Genomic DNA, 14,511 nt, shown 5'->3' with positions numbered 1-14,511 from the left:
AAGCCACTCAGTGAGTTCTAGGCCAGGCTCAGCTAGTGTGAGACCCCGTCTCAATAAAGAGAGGGATGGGAGGCCCTGGAGACCCAGTGGTAGAGTGCTTGCGTACTATGTGTGAGGCACACCCAGCAATGGAGGAAAAGACAGTAGAAAGAAGTGAGGCATGGGTGATAAGCCGCATTACCCTAAAGACAGCACTATATCCCCTTTCAAGACGTGTTTTTCCTGCGTTCTGTCTTTCCGCGTCACTTAATGTCACCTTTCTTGTCCTCTTTTCTGCATGTTATACAGCATTCACACATATATGTGTGTATATATATACATAAATGTATATGTTATACTGAAGAATCCACATATGAGAACATGTGTTTTTTTTTCCCCTCTGTGATCGGGTGACCTCTGTATATAATACAGTCTAAGTCCATCCATTTTCCTCCAGATTTTGTGATTTTATTTTTCTCTAGAGCTAAATAATATTCCATTTTATCTTTTTTTAAAAAGTTTTCCAAGGGGGCTGGAGAGATGGCTCAGAGGGTAGAGCATTGCCTGCTCTTCCAAAGGTCCTGAGTTCAATTCCCAGCGACCACATGGTGGCTCACAACCATCTGTAATGAGGTCTGGTGCCCTCTTCTGGCCTGCAGGCATACACACAGACAGAATATTGTATACATAATAAATAAATATTTAAAAAAATTTTTTTTCCAAGACAGGTTGCCTCTGTGTAACAGCTCTGGTTGTTCTGGAACTCATTTTCTAGACTAGGCTGACTGACCTCAAAAATCCCAGAGGCCAGGCGGTGGTGGCGCACGCCTTTAATCACAGCACTAGGGAAGCAGAGGCAGGCAGATTTCTGTGAGTTCGAGGCCAGCCTGGTCTACAAGAGCTAGTTCCAGGTCAGGCTCCAAAAAGCTACAGAGAAGCCCTGTATCGAAAAAAAAACCAAAAAAACAAAAACAAAAACAAAAAAAAATCACAGATATCTGCCTGCTTGTGCCTCTCAAGTGATAGGATTAAAAGTGTGCACTACCACCTGGCCTCCATTTTACATATATACCAGATTTTCATTATCTGTTCATTACTGATAAATAACTAAGCTTGTTCCATTTCCTTGTGATGGATGTAAGATTCCCCTCTGTATGCTATGAATATGTTTTATTACCATTGGTTAATAAAAAAGCTGCTTTGGCCTATGGCAGGGCAAAATATAGGTAGGCGGGAAAACTAAACTGAATGCAGGGAGAAAGAATGCAGAGTTAGGTAGACACCCTGTAGCTGCCAAGAAGCAAAAGGTAAACAAACACAAAACTTATGGTAAAATATAAAATAATAGAAATGGGTTAATTTAAGATGTAAGAGCTAACTAGCAATATGCCTGAGCCGTTGGCCAAACAGTATTGTAATTAATACAGTTTTGTATGATTATTCGATCTGTGTGGCCAGGAAACTAAAGCACGGACTCTGTTTACATCTTTGTGTTAATGAAAAAGCACTGAGGTGCAAATATCTCTATAAAAGGGTATGGAGTCCTTTGGGTATATGCCCAGGAATGAAATAGCTGGGTTATGGTAATACTATTTTTAATTTTTGTTTTGTTCATTTGTTTGTTTTTTTGAGACAAGGTTTCTCTGTGTAACAGCCCTGGCTATCCTAGAACTTGCTTGGTAGACCAGGCTGGCCTCAAACTCACAAGAGATTTTTGTCTGCCTGCCTCTGCCTCCCAAATGCTGGGATTAAAGATGTGCGCTGCAGCCACCACCAAGCACACATTTATTTTTATAGTTTTTTTGTACATATGTTGGTGGGTTTTTGTTTGTTTTGTTGTTTGGTTTTTTTTTGAGACAGGGTTTCTCTGTGGCTTTGGAGTCTGTCCTAGAACTAGCTCTTGTAGACCAGGCTAGTCTCGAACTCCCAGAGATCTGCCTGCCTCTGCCTCCCGAGTGCTGGGATTAAAGGCGTGCGCCACCACTGCCTGGCTATACGTTGGTGTTTTTAACTTCTCATTACTAAACTGCTTTGGTTGGCTAGATGTGATGGCTCATTCCCAGCACTAGGGAGGCGGAAGCCAGTGGACTGCTCTGAGTTCAAGGCTAGCCTGGTCTATACAGAAAGTTCTAGGCACACACTAAGACCATGTCTCAAAACAAAGAATCAAAAAGACTGCTTTGCAAAACATCCATAACACGGGGAGGATGGGAGAGAAACATATTTACACACAAAGATTCCTTTACTATTTCTCTTTTTAAAATTTGTTTATTGATATTTATTGAGCTCTACATTTTTCTCTGCTCCCCTCCCTACCTCTAACCTCCCCTCTTCAACCCTCCCCCAAAGTCCCCATGCTCCCAATTTACTCAGGAGATCTTGTCTTTTTATACTTTCTACTTCCCATGTAGATTATATCTATGTAAGTCTCTCTTAATGTCCATATTGTTGTCTAAGTTCTCTAGGATTGTGGTTTGTAGGCTGGCTTTCTTTGCTTTATGTTTAAAAACCACCTGAGTGATAATTATCTTTCTGTGTCTGGGTTACCTCACTCAAAATAATGTTTTCTAGCTCCATCCATTTTCCTGCAAAATTCAAGCTGTCATTATTTTTTTCTGCTGTGTAGTACTCCATTGTGTAAATGTACCACATTTTTCTTTTCCATTCTCCGATCGAGGGACATTTAGGTTGTTTCCAGGTTCTGGCTATGAAAACAAAGCTACCTATGAACATGGTTGAGCACATGTCCTTGTGGCAGGATTGAGCATCCTTTGGATATATACCCAAAAGTGGTATTATTGGGTCTTGAGGAAGGTTGTTTCCTAATTTTCTGAGAAATCACCACACTGACATCCAAAGGGGTTGTACCAGATTGCATTCCCATCTTTTACTATTTCTTAGTGCTGCAATGCCTTAGCCAGGCTCCTGGGATGTGCAGTCTCAACTGTAGGAGAGGCTTCACCTCAACAAGGCTCATGCCACAGCTAGTGCTGGAGCAGAGGAAGTCCAACAACAAGATTAGACAGTGGCTAGTCAACCACAGTGGTAGCCACTCATTAGAAAGTTCCTCTTGGGCAGTGCTTACGGGCTACTAAACAGCTACCTTCATCAAGCAGACCCTTTCATCAGCTATGTGTGTCTTTTCTAGGCCATGCTCTCCTGAGTTGCAGAAATTAAGTTGGAGCAAACCCAAGGGAAGTCATTTAAAAAGTGCATTAGTAAGAAGCTATATCCTGAAGCCCAAATAGGACCACAGATGACTATGAAGTGTGACGTAGGCAGGCCACATGGCTCCTGTGCTTGGAGTCTTCACATCAGTGGCAGCACCTACCACACCCTAGTCTCCAAATACTAAGTGATTCCTAGGTATACTAAGGAAACACAACAGTCACTGGGCCCAGTGTAAGCCCTCCACCTACTGGCTCTTCACTTTAAATACCACAGCTCCTGACCCAGCACATGGCGCAGCAGCAGAATGCTCATGCAGTGGGCATGTGTGTGAGCCCCACCATAGATCTGCAATACAGAAGATGACAACACAGTTTCTTCCTTTCCACTCTTTCTAGCACAGTCACAAGGAACAAAAGATCCCTGGCGAAGGCACTGCAGAGAGCAAGGCAGACCCAAAGGAGCCCCCTTTCAAGATCTCATCACCAAAATTCCCTTCTAGGAATTTTGTCTAGGGAGAACTGACTGAGGGGTGTTCCCACGGTTGCCTGTGCACTTGCCATCTGGGGTACTGTAAAGTTCTGACCCAGAGGCACCTTTTCTTCATGTGTAGTCAGAGTTCATCTCAGTCAGATTCCTGGCCTCTTAGAACAGGAAAGGATGAGACCCAGACCTTGAAAGCCTGACTGAAGCTGGGCATGTTAGAGAAAGCCCATAATCCCAGCTACTTGGGAGGCTGGAGGCTGAGTCAGGGGAATTACAAATTCTCAGCCAATCTGAGTTACATATTGAAACCCTGTCTTTAGAAAAGGTGGGGGGGTTAGGATAGAAGGAAGGAAAAGGAGGAGGGAAGGAGAACAACAGTAGATCAGTCCTTACATGAAAATATATTTTCTCAATAACTACTTTTCATTTTAAAGCAACCTGAAAATTCAAAGCCATATACTTGGATTGTGAATTGTATAAATTTCCCAGACCTGGTCATCATTTTTACCATTTTTCTACATTTTGGTGCTTCTCAGATAGCATCAGGTGTTACACCACTGACAGGCACTCTATGTGTAGTTTTGAAGAAGCAATAAACACATTCCATCCCATCCCAGCACAAGGCAGATATCACCCTTACCCAGGGATTCTCCACTCGAACTCTTGAGGCAGAAACTCCCTGGAGTAACAGAAAAGGTGACTTCCTCTTGATTTGACGTTAGAAGAACAATGGCCTCAGCCAGCAACCTGTAAAATGTGGTGAAATGCATTGACATTTATCTGGAAGTCAGCTGTAACCTTACTGGTATTCAAATCTTGATTCTGGAAACAACCAGGTCTGGGTTTAGGAAGCTTCCTCCAAAGTCTGCCTTCTTTCTTACTGTGATTTTTAAATCTACTTTCCTTAGAAGGCTCACTAAGAACTTAGAAATTAAGGGCATGAGAGATGGTTTACTGCCTTAGGAAAACATGCAGGAACCACAGGGTGACAGGACACGGGGACGGTTCTTCGATTCTGCTTCCATGCTATAAAGGGTGACAGCAGAACATGGAGCTACTCACAAACAGCTGAGGTGGTTTGAACTAACATGGCTCCATAGAGCTAAGGTCTGAACACTTGGTCCTGGTTGGTGGAACTGTTTTGGGAATGATTAGGAGGCATGGCCTTGTCAGAAGAGGTTGGCCAACGCCAAACTGGGCGGGGTGGTGCAGGTCTTTAATCCCAGCACTCAGGAGGCGGAGGTAGGCAGATCTCTATGAATTCCAGGACAGCCACGACTATACAGAGAATCCCTGTCTCAAAAAACAAACAAACAAAAAGACAGGTGCCATTTGAAGTTAGTTCTCTCTTTGCCTCCTACTGATATATGAGATCTTAGCTGTTCCTGCTGCTATCATGGACTCTAACCCTCAGAAACTGTGAAACTGTAAGCCCAATTAAACTTTCATTTTTATGTATTTAATTAATTAATTAATTAGAGACTGGGTTTCTCTATGGAGTCCTGGTTATCCTAGAATTCAACTTGTTATGTAGGCCACCCTAGCCTCAAACTCACAGAGATCCTCCAAGTACCACCGTGCCCAGTTGAGCTTTCTTTGATAGTTATTCTGGTTATGGTGTTTTGCCACAGCAATTGAGAAGTATCTAATTTGCCCCACAACATAGCAGGCAGAAGGTCCCACCCTGGGGCTGGAGAGATGGCTCAGTGGTTAAGAGCATTGCCTGCTCTTCCAAAGGTCCTGAGTTCAATTCCCGGCAACCACATGGTGGCTCACAACCATCTGTAATGAGGTCTGGTGCCCTCTTCTGGCCTGCAGACACACACACAGACAGAATATTGTATACACAATAAATAAATAAATATTAAAAAAATTAAAAAAAAAGAAGGTTCCACCCTGCGTGCCACCTGGATTTTCTGTATGTATCGTAGACTATCTAATTAACACTTGCTACTTCAAGGTTCTCTGACATCCAGCTACCCTTTTATTCTGAATCCCCTTTGGGCTGTTTTCTTCTTTTTTTTCTGAGACATGGTCTCTCTTTCTCTGTAGCCTAGGCTGGCCTGGAACTCTTGCCTCAGCCTTCTAAGTGCTGGGCTCACAGGGGAGAGCCACCATGTCTGGTTTAATTATGCACCCCTTTAAAAAGAGATGCATCCACAGAAAACTCACTTGAGTGAGCTCCACAGGCCTGAAGATTGCTTTTTGCTCTCCCAGTGATCACCATACGGAACATCATCATGTGCTCTCTGTGCACACCAAGGTCTTCATTGCCCAGTTCTAGTTAGATTGCCTTTTTAAAACTGTGTAATAGAGCCAGGTGGTGGCGCACACCTTCAACCCCAGCACTCAGGAAGCAGTGGCAGGTCGGCAGCCTATTCTACAGAGCAAGTTCCAGGACAGCCAGGGCTAAAACCCTGTCTCAAAAAAAGTATAATAGGTGCTTGAGAGCTAGCTCAGCAGTTAAGAGCACTAGCTGATCTTGCAGAGGACCCAAGTTCCAGTCCCAACACTACTCACAACCATCTGTAACTCCAGCTCCAGGGGATCAACACCCTCTTTTGCCCTCTAAGGGGACCAGGCATGCACGTAGTACACAGACACATGCAGACAAAAACTCCCATATATAAAAAATACAATGCTTTAAGATAAAATTGCATTATAATAAAACAAAGAGAAATTGCAAGTTCTACCATCCTTTTGAACTTAAGGTGCTGTTAGATAAAAATGACATTCTTAAAATTTATACAGGCTTAGCTGTTAGCTGGATGCTAGACATGGTTAGCAGTGCATCCTGATGTCAGGATGCCAGGAACAACTATCATGCTCATTTGGGGATCTCTCCCTTGTTTATAGGGAGGTGTTATACAATTGCCAAGTAAATTTGTCTGAGCCCGAACATTGCTATGTAGCCCAGGCTGGACATGAGTTCATGATTCTTCTGCCTCAGCTTCCCCTGTGTTGGGACTCCAAATAATTTTTTTTGTGTTTATGGGGGTCAAACCCAGAGATTTGTATGTGTTAGGCAAGAGTTCTATCCCTGTATTATACCCCAGACCACAAGATACCAAAATAACTTGATATATAAATAATGGCAACATGAATGTGCGTGTCAAAGAGAGGAAAAATGTGGGCATGATAGTGCATGCCTATAGTCCTAGCACAGGGAAGCACAGGCTCTCTCTAGGTATGAGACCTTGTCTCAAAAGTCTAAAAAAAACAGAAAAAAACCCAAACTGTTAATAAACATATAATTCTCAGACTCACTATTAACAATGAAAAGGCAACAATTTTACCCATGAGGCTGTCAAAATTTATAAAGATTTATTATGTCCTCTATTCTGGTGCGAATGTGAAGTGACAAACTCTCCAGAGACAACTGAGCTCAGAACACATGGAATTCAAAGGAGACTCAGTGTGACCCACTAACTCCACTTTTGGACACTGTTGGGCAGCCTGTACCATGGCCCTTAAATCCCTCCCATGTAAGCTGGATGGAGACTCGTTTCAGAGAGGAAATCGCAGGAGCTCTGAGGTGGCAGCTCTGACGTGAGTGTAAAAGGCCTGAGGCCCCTGCCGTGGAGCTCTTTCTCATCATCATCTGGCGTTTGGGAGGATTCTCAGGACCTGCATGTTTGGGAATGGGTCTTCCTGAGTGTCCAGCAGCCATACCAGTGAATTCGGCAGTGCCTCCCTCAAGGTGAGCCTTCAGGTGACACTGTAGCCCTGGTGGTATCTGTCTTCCAATTCAGGAGAGACCTTGACCCAGGGATACCCAGACAAGGCCCAGCCATTTCAACAGAGTACTGAGGTCTGCCTTGGGAAGGCTGTGCACTTGGGGACATGTGTTCCACAGCAGCTAGAGGATACTATTTTGTCGTCGGAACACGTGCTATTCAGCATTGTCTCTGACAGCAAAAACAGCAACCTAAGTGTTCCCCTTGGAGAGGAGTCAGTAGGAAATTATAGCCCAGATACACAATGCAAAAAAAAAAATATGGAAAGACCCTCACAATATCTTAAATCTCAAAGGCATGTTTAGGGCCAGAGATGGCTCAGCAAGTCATGGCCCTTGCTTACCAAGCCTGATGACCCGAGTTCCATCCCTAGGACCCATGTGGTAGAAGGAGAGACCCAACTCCAGCATGTTGTCCTCTGACCTCCATCCATGTTCGGCAGCATGTGCATTCACACACATGGGGGCAGGCAGTGAGGATGTGCTGTAGGGAGAGTCACCAGATTGCTAACAGAGAGCTACAGAAGGGGCAGAAGGGCCAGTCTCTCTGTTCCCTGTCTAACAAGGATTCCTTCTGTAATTTAAAAGAGCAGTAAGATAAAATACACTTCGCTCCAGAGTCAAGCTAACTAATAGCCAATGCTGCAGTTGAACTGAGTGATTAAGCCTTTCACCGACAATGCTCACCCATTACCTAGGAAAAACTGAAAAACCAATTTGCATAAGAATGTTCAAATTCCCTCAAGCTGTGTGTTCCAAGGCTCAAACAGAAGCTGTCCAGGTGTGAAGCAGTGCACTAGATTTCCCCTCTGGCTGGAGCTCCAGGTGTGAAACCGTGGATGGGATTTCAGGGCTCCTGGCCACTGCCCAGCTGCCTTCAAGCAGTTGTCACCTGTCTTTCTCAGTGTCTTCTTGACAACGTCAATGATTGTGCTAAGTCACAAGTTAGCCTTTTAAAAAGGTGTAACTGGTGGACAAGAGCGGGTAACGGGGTGAGTGTGACCTCAGTACAACATGCACAGCATGAGGTGTCCTCCAGAAACCAGCATCTTGTGTGCTGACTTAAAAAGGGAAAGAAAAGCTCTGGGGTGAACTGTTCACTGCCTGAGGACGCTGTGTTCAGGAGAGAAGGGGGTGTCAGGAGACCCGTTACCTTGGTTTAATCATCAGGATATTGGCACACACACTCTTTTCAAAGAGAATTTTCAAGGGCTGGCTGTCTTGGAAATACACATTGTGAGTTCTTTTAATACCTTAAAGAGAACAAAGCAACCTCTTAATAACTGTAAGTGCAAAATGAACAGGCTTTAAAAGCCTGCCTTTCATGGCTAAATTAAAGCAATAAAATTAATGTTCCCTGTGTGGCAGGTGCATACAACCTGCCATGGAACACGGCCTTAATGAAATTGTGTTGTTGCCCCCTAGTGGACAAGGAGCAACATTCACATCGTCTGAGCAAACTAGACCAGGTCTTGGGCATCCCGTGGGTAGCTGAGGATAACCTTGAACTCCCTAGGGCTGGGATAACAGGCCTGTACCATCCTGCTCACACACTGGAAATTAAGCATTCCGCAGACTTTGCCACATCTCCAGCCCCTGAAAAGAAACTCCTTAAATGTGCGTGACACAGTAACTGGCACTACAGGTCACAGAGCTACAATTCTCATTTTAAATATTTTATTCAGGAGACCAATCTTTATAGGAACGTTGGCAGTTAAACCTCTAAATCTGGTCTGTGAATTCTTTTTCTTTTTTTTTTCTGGGGGTGGGGACGGGGGTTGGGTTGAGGCAGGGTTTCCCAGTAGCTATGGAGCCAGTCCTGAAACTACTCTGTAGACCAGGCTGGCCTCGAACTCACAGAGATCTTCTTGTCTCTGCCTCCCGAGTGCTGGGATTAAAGGCGTGTGCCACCACCATCTGGTTGACTTCTTTTCACTTTAGGAGCAATTGCAATACAGGCCAAGTGTTCCTGTTCTAAATGCTTAGTGTTTGAGAGGCTGGAGAGATGGCTCAATGGTTAAGAGTACTTGTTCTTGATGAGGGCCAGGCTTCAGCTCCCATTCCCCTCGTCTAGCTTGTGACTATTTGTAACTCTGGTTCTAGTGTACCTAGCACACTCCCCTGATCTCTGAGAGCACCAGACATACGTGTAGAACACATGCAGTGCACATACATGCAAGCAATACAGTCATACAAGTAAAATAAAAATATTTTTAAAAAGTGTTTCTGATTTGGAAAATTTTTTTGGGAATATTTCTATAGAGTTTAAAAGTTGAATATCCCTAATCTGAAAATCAAACTTTGGGGGCTTTTAGACTCAAACTTTCAGATTAGGGTTCTCTATGTGCCAGACACTGGTACGCATTTTACGTGCATTCTCTCTCGTCCTTACTGCAGCACTTCTGGGGAGGGAGGGACTCAAGCTCAGAAGAGGAAACGGCACATTGGTAAGGCTAAGTGACTTTTCAAGGTTACAGTGTTCTAACAAGTACAGAACCCATGATGATAAAGGTGGCTTTTAGTTGGCTTTCTACAAGCTAGACTGCAGGAGGCATGATGCCGCAGTACAAATCAAAAGATCTAACTAGGACCAGAGAGATGGCTCAGCCAGATGGCAAAAGTACTTGCCACCAAATCTGATAGCTTTAGTTTGAACCATACTAAATGTATACACACACACAACACACACACACACACACACACACACACATTTTTAACAAAAGTTTGAGATTTCTTTAAAAACTGTCAGGCTTGGTGGCATACATTTTTAAACCCAGCACTCAGGAGGCTGAGGCAGGCAGATCACTGTGAGTTCAAGGCCAGCCTGGTCTACACAGTGAGTTCCAGACAAGTCAGATTTTGTCAGGCCTCATCCCCCCAAAATAAATAAAACTGGACATATATCTCAGTTTATGTGTTTGGTAAGATTCTTTGTTGTATTTGTTTGTTTTACTGAATAACAAGAAAGATTAACTGACTGTCTGACTGACTGATGGACTGAGATGGTTTTATTTATTTATTTATTTTTTGGTTTTTCGAGACAGGGTTTCTCTGTGGTTTTGGAGCCTGTCCTGGAACTAGCTCTTGTAGACCAGGCTGGTCTCGAACTCACAGAGATCCACCTGCCTCTGCCTCCTGAGTGCTGGGATTAAAGGTGTGCGCCACCACCGCCCGGCAACTGAGATGGTTTTAACAATAGCCTTGGCTGACTGGAAACTCACTATGTAGACCAGGCTGGCCTCAAACATTAGTAACCCTGCCTTTGCCTTCCAGTGCTGACTAGACACCCCTGCATGAAGCGATTATTAATTTAATAGATATGCACACCTGTGTAATATCCAGTCTTGTTAGTTTGGCTGTATAACTAACCACTCTGAAATTGAGTTCCTTGTAGGAGTAAACACCTGTTATCCCTCATGATTTTACTAAGTGATTCTTGAGGTCTATCCTAGGCTTATCTTTCTATGAATGATCATCTGAGGTGGCTCACTGTCTGTCTGGGGCCTCAGTGGGAGCAACGAGGGTGGGTGGCTGAAGCCACATGGCCTATTCCAGAAGTCTATCCCTGACTTGTTCTGCTGGCAGAAAAGTTGTGAAGTAGCACTGAAGCTGACAGGCCTGGGCTGGGAAGCTATGTAAACCACTGCTGGTGTTAAAGTAAGATCATGACAGGCGGGAGCTGGAGAAACAGCTCTGTGGTTTAGCACATTGGCTGCTCTCCCTGGGTTGAGGACCTGGGTTGAAGTGCCGGCACTCATATGGCGGTAATCCAACCATAACTCTAGTTTCAGATGGCCTGGCACCCTCTTCTGGTCTGTTCAGGCATTGCATACACATGATACAAGTATGGACATATCTATGCGGGCAAAACACCCATATATATATATATATATATATATATATATATATATATATATATATATAAAGACTAAGATTCAAGGGGGCTGGGGAAATGGCTCAGAGGTTAAGAGCATTGCCTGCTCTTCCAAAGGTCCTGAGTTCAATTCCCAGCAAACATATGGTGGCTCACAACCATCTGTAATGGGGTCTGGTGCCCTCTTCTGGCCTGCAGGCATACCACACAGACAGAATATTGTATAATAAATAAATAAATAAATATTAAAAAATAAAATCTTTTTTTAAAAAGGACTAAGATTCAAAATGGGGAAACAGATTCCAACTTTTAAAGTGAGGGGCTGTAGATAATTTGGCAACTTTTGTAGGTGACCACAGAGGGATGATTTTAGGAGCTTGAACTAGCAATACAGGAGAAGCTGGGATGGTAAACTGAGGTTAGAAAGGATGTACTAAGCTTGCTTAGGAAATACTAAGTTATACAAAGTAGAATTTAACTAAAGGAGCACTCAAGAATGAGCAGTACTGGCCATGCTCTGCAGAAACTGCAGAAAGAAAACACTGCCGGGCGGTGGTGGCGTTCACCTTTAATCCCAGCACTTGGGAGTCAGAAGCAGGCAAATCTCTGTGAGTTCAAGGCCGGCCTGGTTTACAAGAACTAGTTCAGAACAGACTCCAAAGCTACAGAGAGACCCTGTAAAAAAGAAAAAGAAAACACTTCTACTTGAACATAATTGAAGTGTAGGCTTGCTGAGTATATGTTCTGCATATGTTCACTAGCTGGGGCATACCTTTAGTCCCAGCATTTGGGAGGCTGAGGCAGGTGGATTTCTGTGAGTTCAAGGCCAGCCTGGTCTACAGAGTGAGTTTCAGTTTCAGGACAACCAGGGATACATAGAGAAACCCTGTCTCAACAAAACAAAACAAAAAAGACGTGTTCCCTAAGATAGCCTCCAATTAGGCCCTAGTCCCATAACAAAGAGCACAGCTGGCCATCAGGCCCATTCCCATATCAAAGAGTATGCCTCTATAGTGCAGTACAAGGTGGACAGCATGGGTCAGAGTTGCCAGTAAGTCCTGGTCCATTATTAAGGCCAGGTTCTCCTAGCAATAGTGTAATTCTTCCCAGCCAGGAAGGATGACCTTGAACAACTGCCCTGGAAAAGCAGCCCTAGTGTATCTCTCCGTTTGCCCAAACAGCTAAACCTTGGAATGTCTTGTCTGTGTAAAACATGTTTCATGAAACTATGTAAGCTGATGGGACTTTTGTTCAGGGCTGGCTCCCTTTTGTGCATTAGCCAGAAGCAGTAGCCTGTTATTAAGTTTTTCCTCTACTAATCTCTTAGTAGATCTCTGGGAAGGCAGGTTAAGTCTATAACATAGGCAGAGAACAAACCAGATAAAATCTGTCTTCTTGGATCTTTTTTTATTTATATGTGTGTATGTGCATGTCCATGTAGTGCCCAAGGAGACTAGAAGAGATCACCAGATGCCCTGGAGCTGGAGTTACAGCTGCTTGTGCTGCCCCATGTGGACACAGGGAAATGAACTTCATTCTACTAAAATAATAGCAAATGCCACTAAGCACTCTTAACCTAATTTTTTTCAATATTTGTTTTGTTTTGGGGGGAGGGTGCCATGGCATGTGTGGAGGTCAAATGACAACATTTAGAGTCAGCTCACTCCTTCCACCGTGTAAGTTCCACGATGGAACTCAGGTCAGCAGACTTGGCAGCAAGAGCCTTTACTGGCTAAGCCATCTTGCTGACCCCTCAGACCTTAAGAAATGGACACGGATTGCTTGTTTGTTTGAATGTAAAACAACAGACTGTGTGGAGCTGCACATACGTCTTAGGAGACATTTTCTTGGTCCCCAGACAACAGAAGAGTGCATTTGAAGGTCACTGGCTTTTCTCTGAGTAAAATGAGAAGATATTTCAGAGTTTTGAACTCTGGAATGATACAATCATCATCTGGCTCTTTTTGTATGTGTGATAGAGTTTTGATATGTAGCCTTGGCTTTCCTAGTCCTCATTCTAGAGGCCAAGCTAACCGCGGACTGAAGATTCTTACATTTCAGCCTCTTGAGGACTAGGCTTACTGTGTGTGTTTCTCTGTTTACCTAGAATGAGGACACACAACAGGATGAGCCCCGACTGGCCTGGAAATGGAACTCATTATGTAGACTAGGCTGACCTCCAGGGCTCACTGCCTGGAGATTTTTTGACTCACAGAGCTCCAAGAGCGGGCATTAAAGACAGACCACCAAGCCTGGCCTCATCTGACCCATTTTAAAGAAAGCTCCAGGGCTACTGTTTTGGGAAAACACTAAGCTCAAAAGCTGACAAATCTCCCCTGCTGTAAAAAATATTTCCGTGTTACTTATGCTGAGGTGCACATGGTGGGAATAGGAACATCCTTGGAAGCAGGTGCTGCAGCTGTCGGGAAATCAACACCACCTGTGGAGCTGGTGTGGCGGCGCACACCTTTAATCCCAGCACAAGGGAGGCAGAAGCAGGAGGACCTCTGTGAGTTTGAGGCCAGCCTGGTCTACAGAATGAGTTCCAGGGCAACCAGAACTATACAGAGAAACCCAGTCTTGGGGGTAGAGGGAGGAGGAGGAGGAGGAGGAGGAGGAGGAGGAGGAGGAGGAGGAGGAGGAGGAGGAGGAGGAGGAGGAGGAGGAGGAGGAGGAGAAGCAGTAGATCTAGGAGCCAGCATTACCACACAGCTGCTTTATCTGTGGAGCTTGTGCTTTCAAAGGCAGTGTCAACTTCAAAGGTGGCAGTGTTCTTAACCAGTTTGAAGTCATTAGCACACCTGCAGGTTGCCCGGCAACAAAAACCTAAGACCCTTGCCTCCACTTTTTTTTTGTAATCGGTTTTTCAAGACAGGGTTTCTCTGTGTAGTCCTGACTATCCTGGAACTAGCTCTCTAGACCAGGCTGGCCTTGAACTCACAGAGATCCACCTGCCTCTGCCTTCCAAGTGCTGGGATTAAAAGTGTGCGCCACTACTGCCCAGCATGAGCTGAATCTCTAGAAGGATCACAGGCTTTTCCCTTTGGGCACATGCCTGGTGACTGACGTCCCGTAGACTGTTTATGGTTAGAGTGAGGTGACTATGTGGCAGCTCATGTGGATGACAGACACTAGCCCCTGGCTACCAGGTAGAGTCTAGGGTGGTCTAGTCACAGCAAAGTCAAATTCTTCCTTCCTTTCTTTCTCTCTCTCTCTCTCTCTCTCTCTTTCTGCATTCCTGTTTTGCCTGTGTGTATGTCTGTAAGAG

General features: G+C 44.4%; 1 protein-coding gene across 2 annotated transcripts in view; it reads right to left on the bottom strand.

Moving 5' to 3' along the window:
* Positions 1 to 14,511, bottom strand: part of Rad9b (RAD9 checkpoint clamp component B) — a 34,072-nt gene that overhangs the window by 13,563 nt on the left and 5,998 nt on the right. For both annotated transcript variants that reach the window (XM_075957490.1, XM_075957480.1), the window contains 2 exons: positions 8,523 to 8,622; positions 4,274 to 4,380 (listed from right to left, as the gene is read on the bottom strand). In XM_075957490.1, the coding sequence (XP_075813605.1) occupies positions 4,274 to 4,380; positions 8,523 to 8,622 (207 nt within the window). The remainder of the gene's footprint in view (positions 1 to 4,273; positions 4,381 to 8,522; positions 8,623 to 14,511) is intronic.

The sequence above is a fragment of the Microtus pennsylvanicus genome, chromosome 1, assembly GCF_037038515.1.
Source record: "Microtus pennsylvanicus isolate mMicPen1 chromosome 1, mMicPen1.hap1, whole genome shotgun sequence".
Classification (NCBI taxonomy): domain Eukaryota; kingdom Metazoa; phylum Chordata; class Mammalia; order Rodentia; family Cricetidae; genus Microtus; species Microtus pennsylvanicus.
The sequence above is the reverse complement of the archived record's forward strand: the minus strand, read 5'-3'. Positions and strand labels throughout refer to the sequence as shown.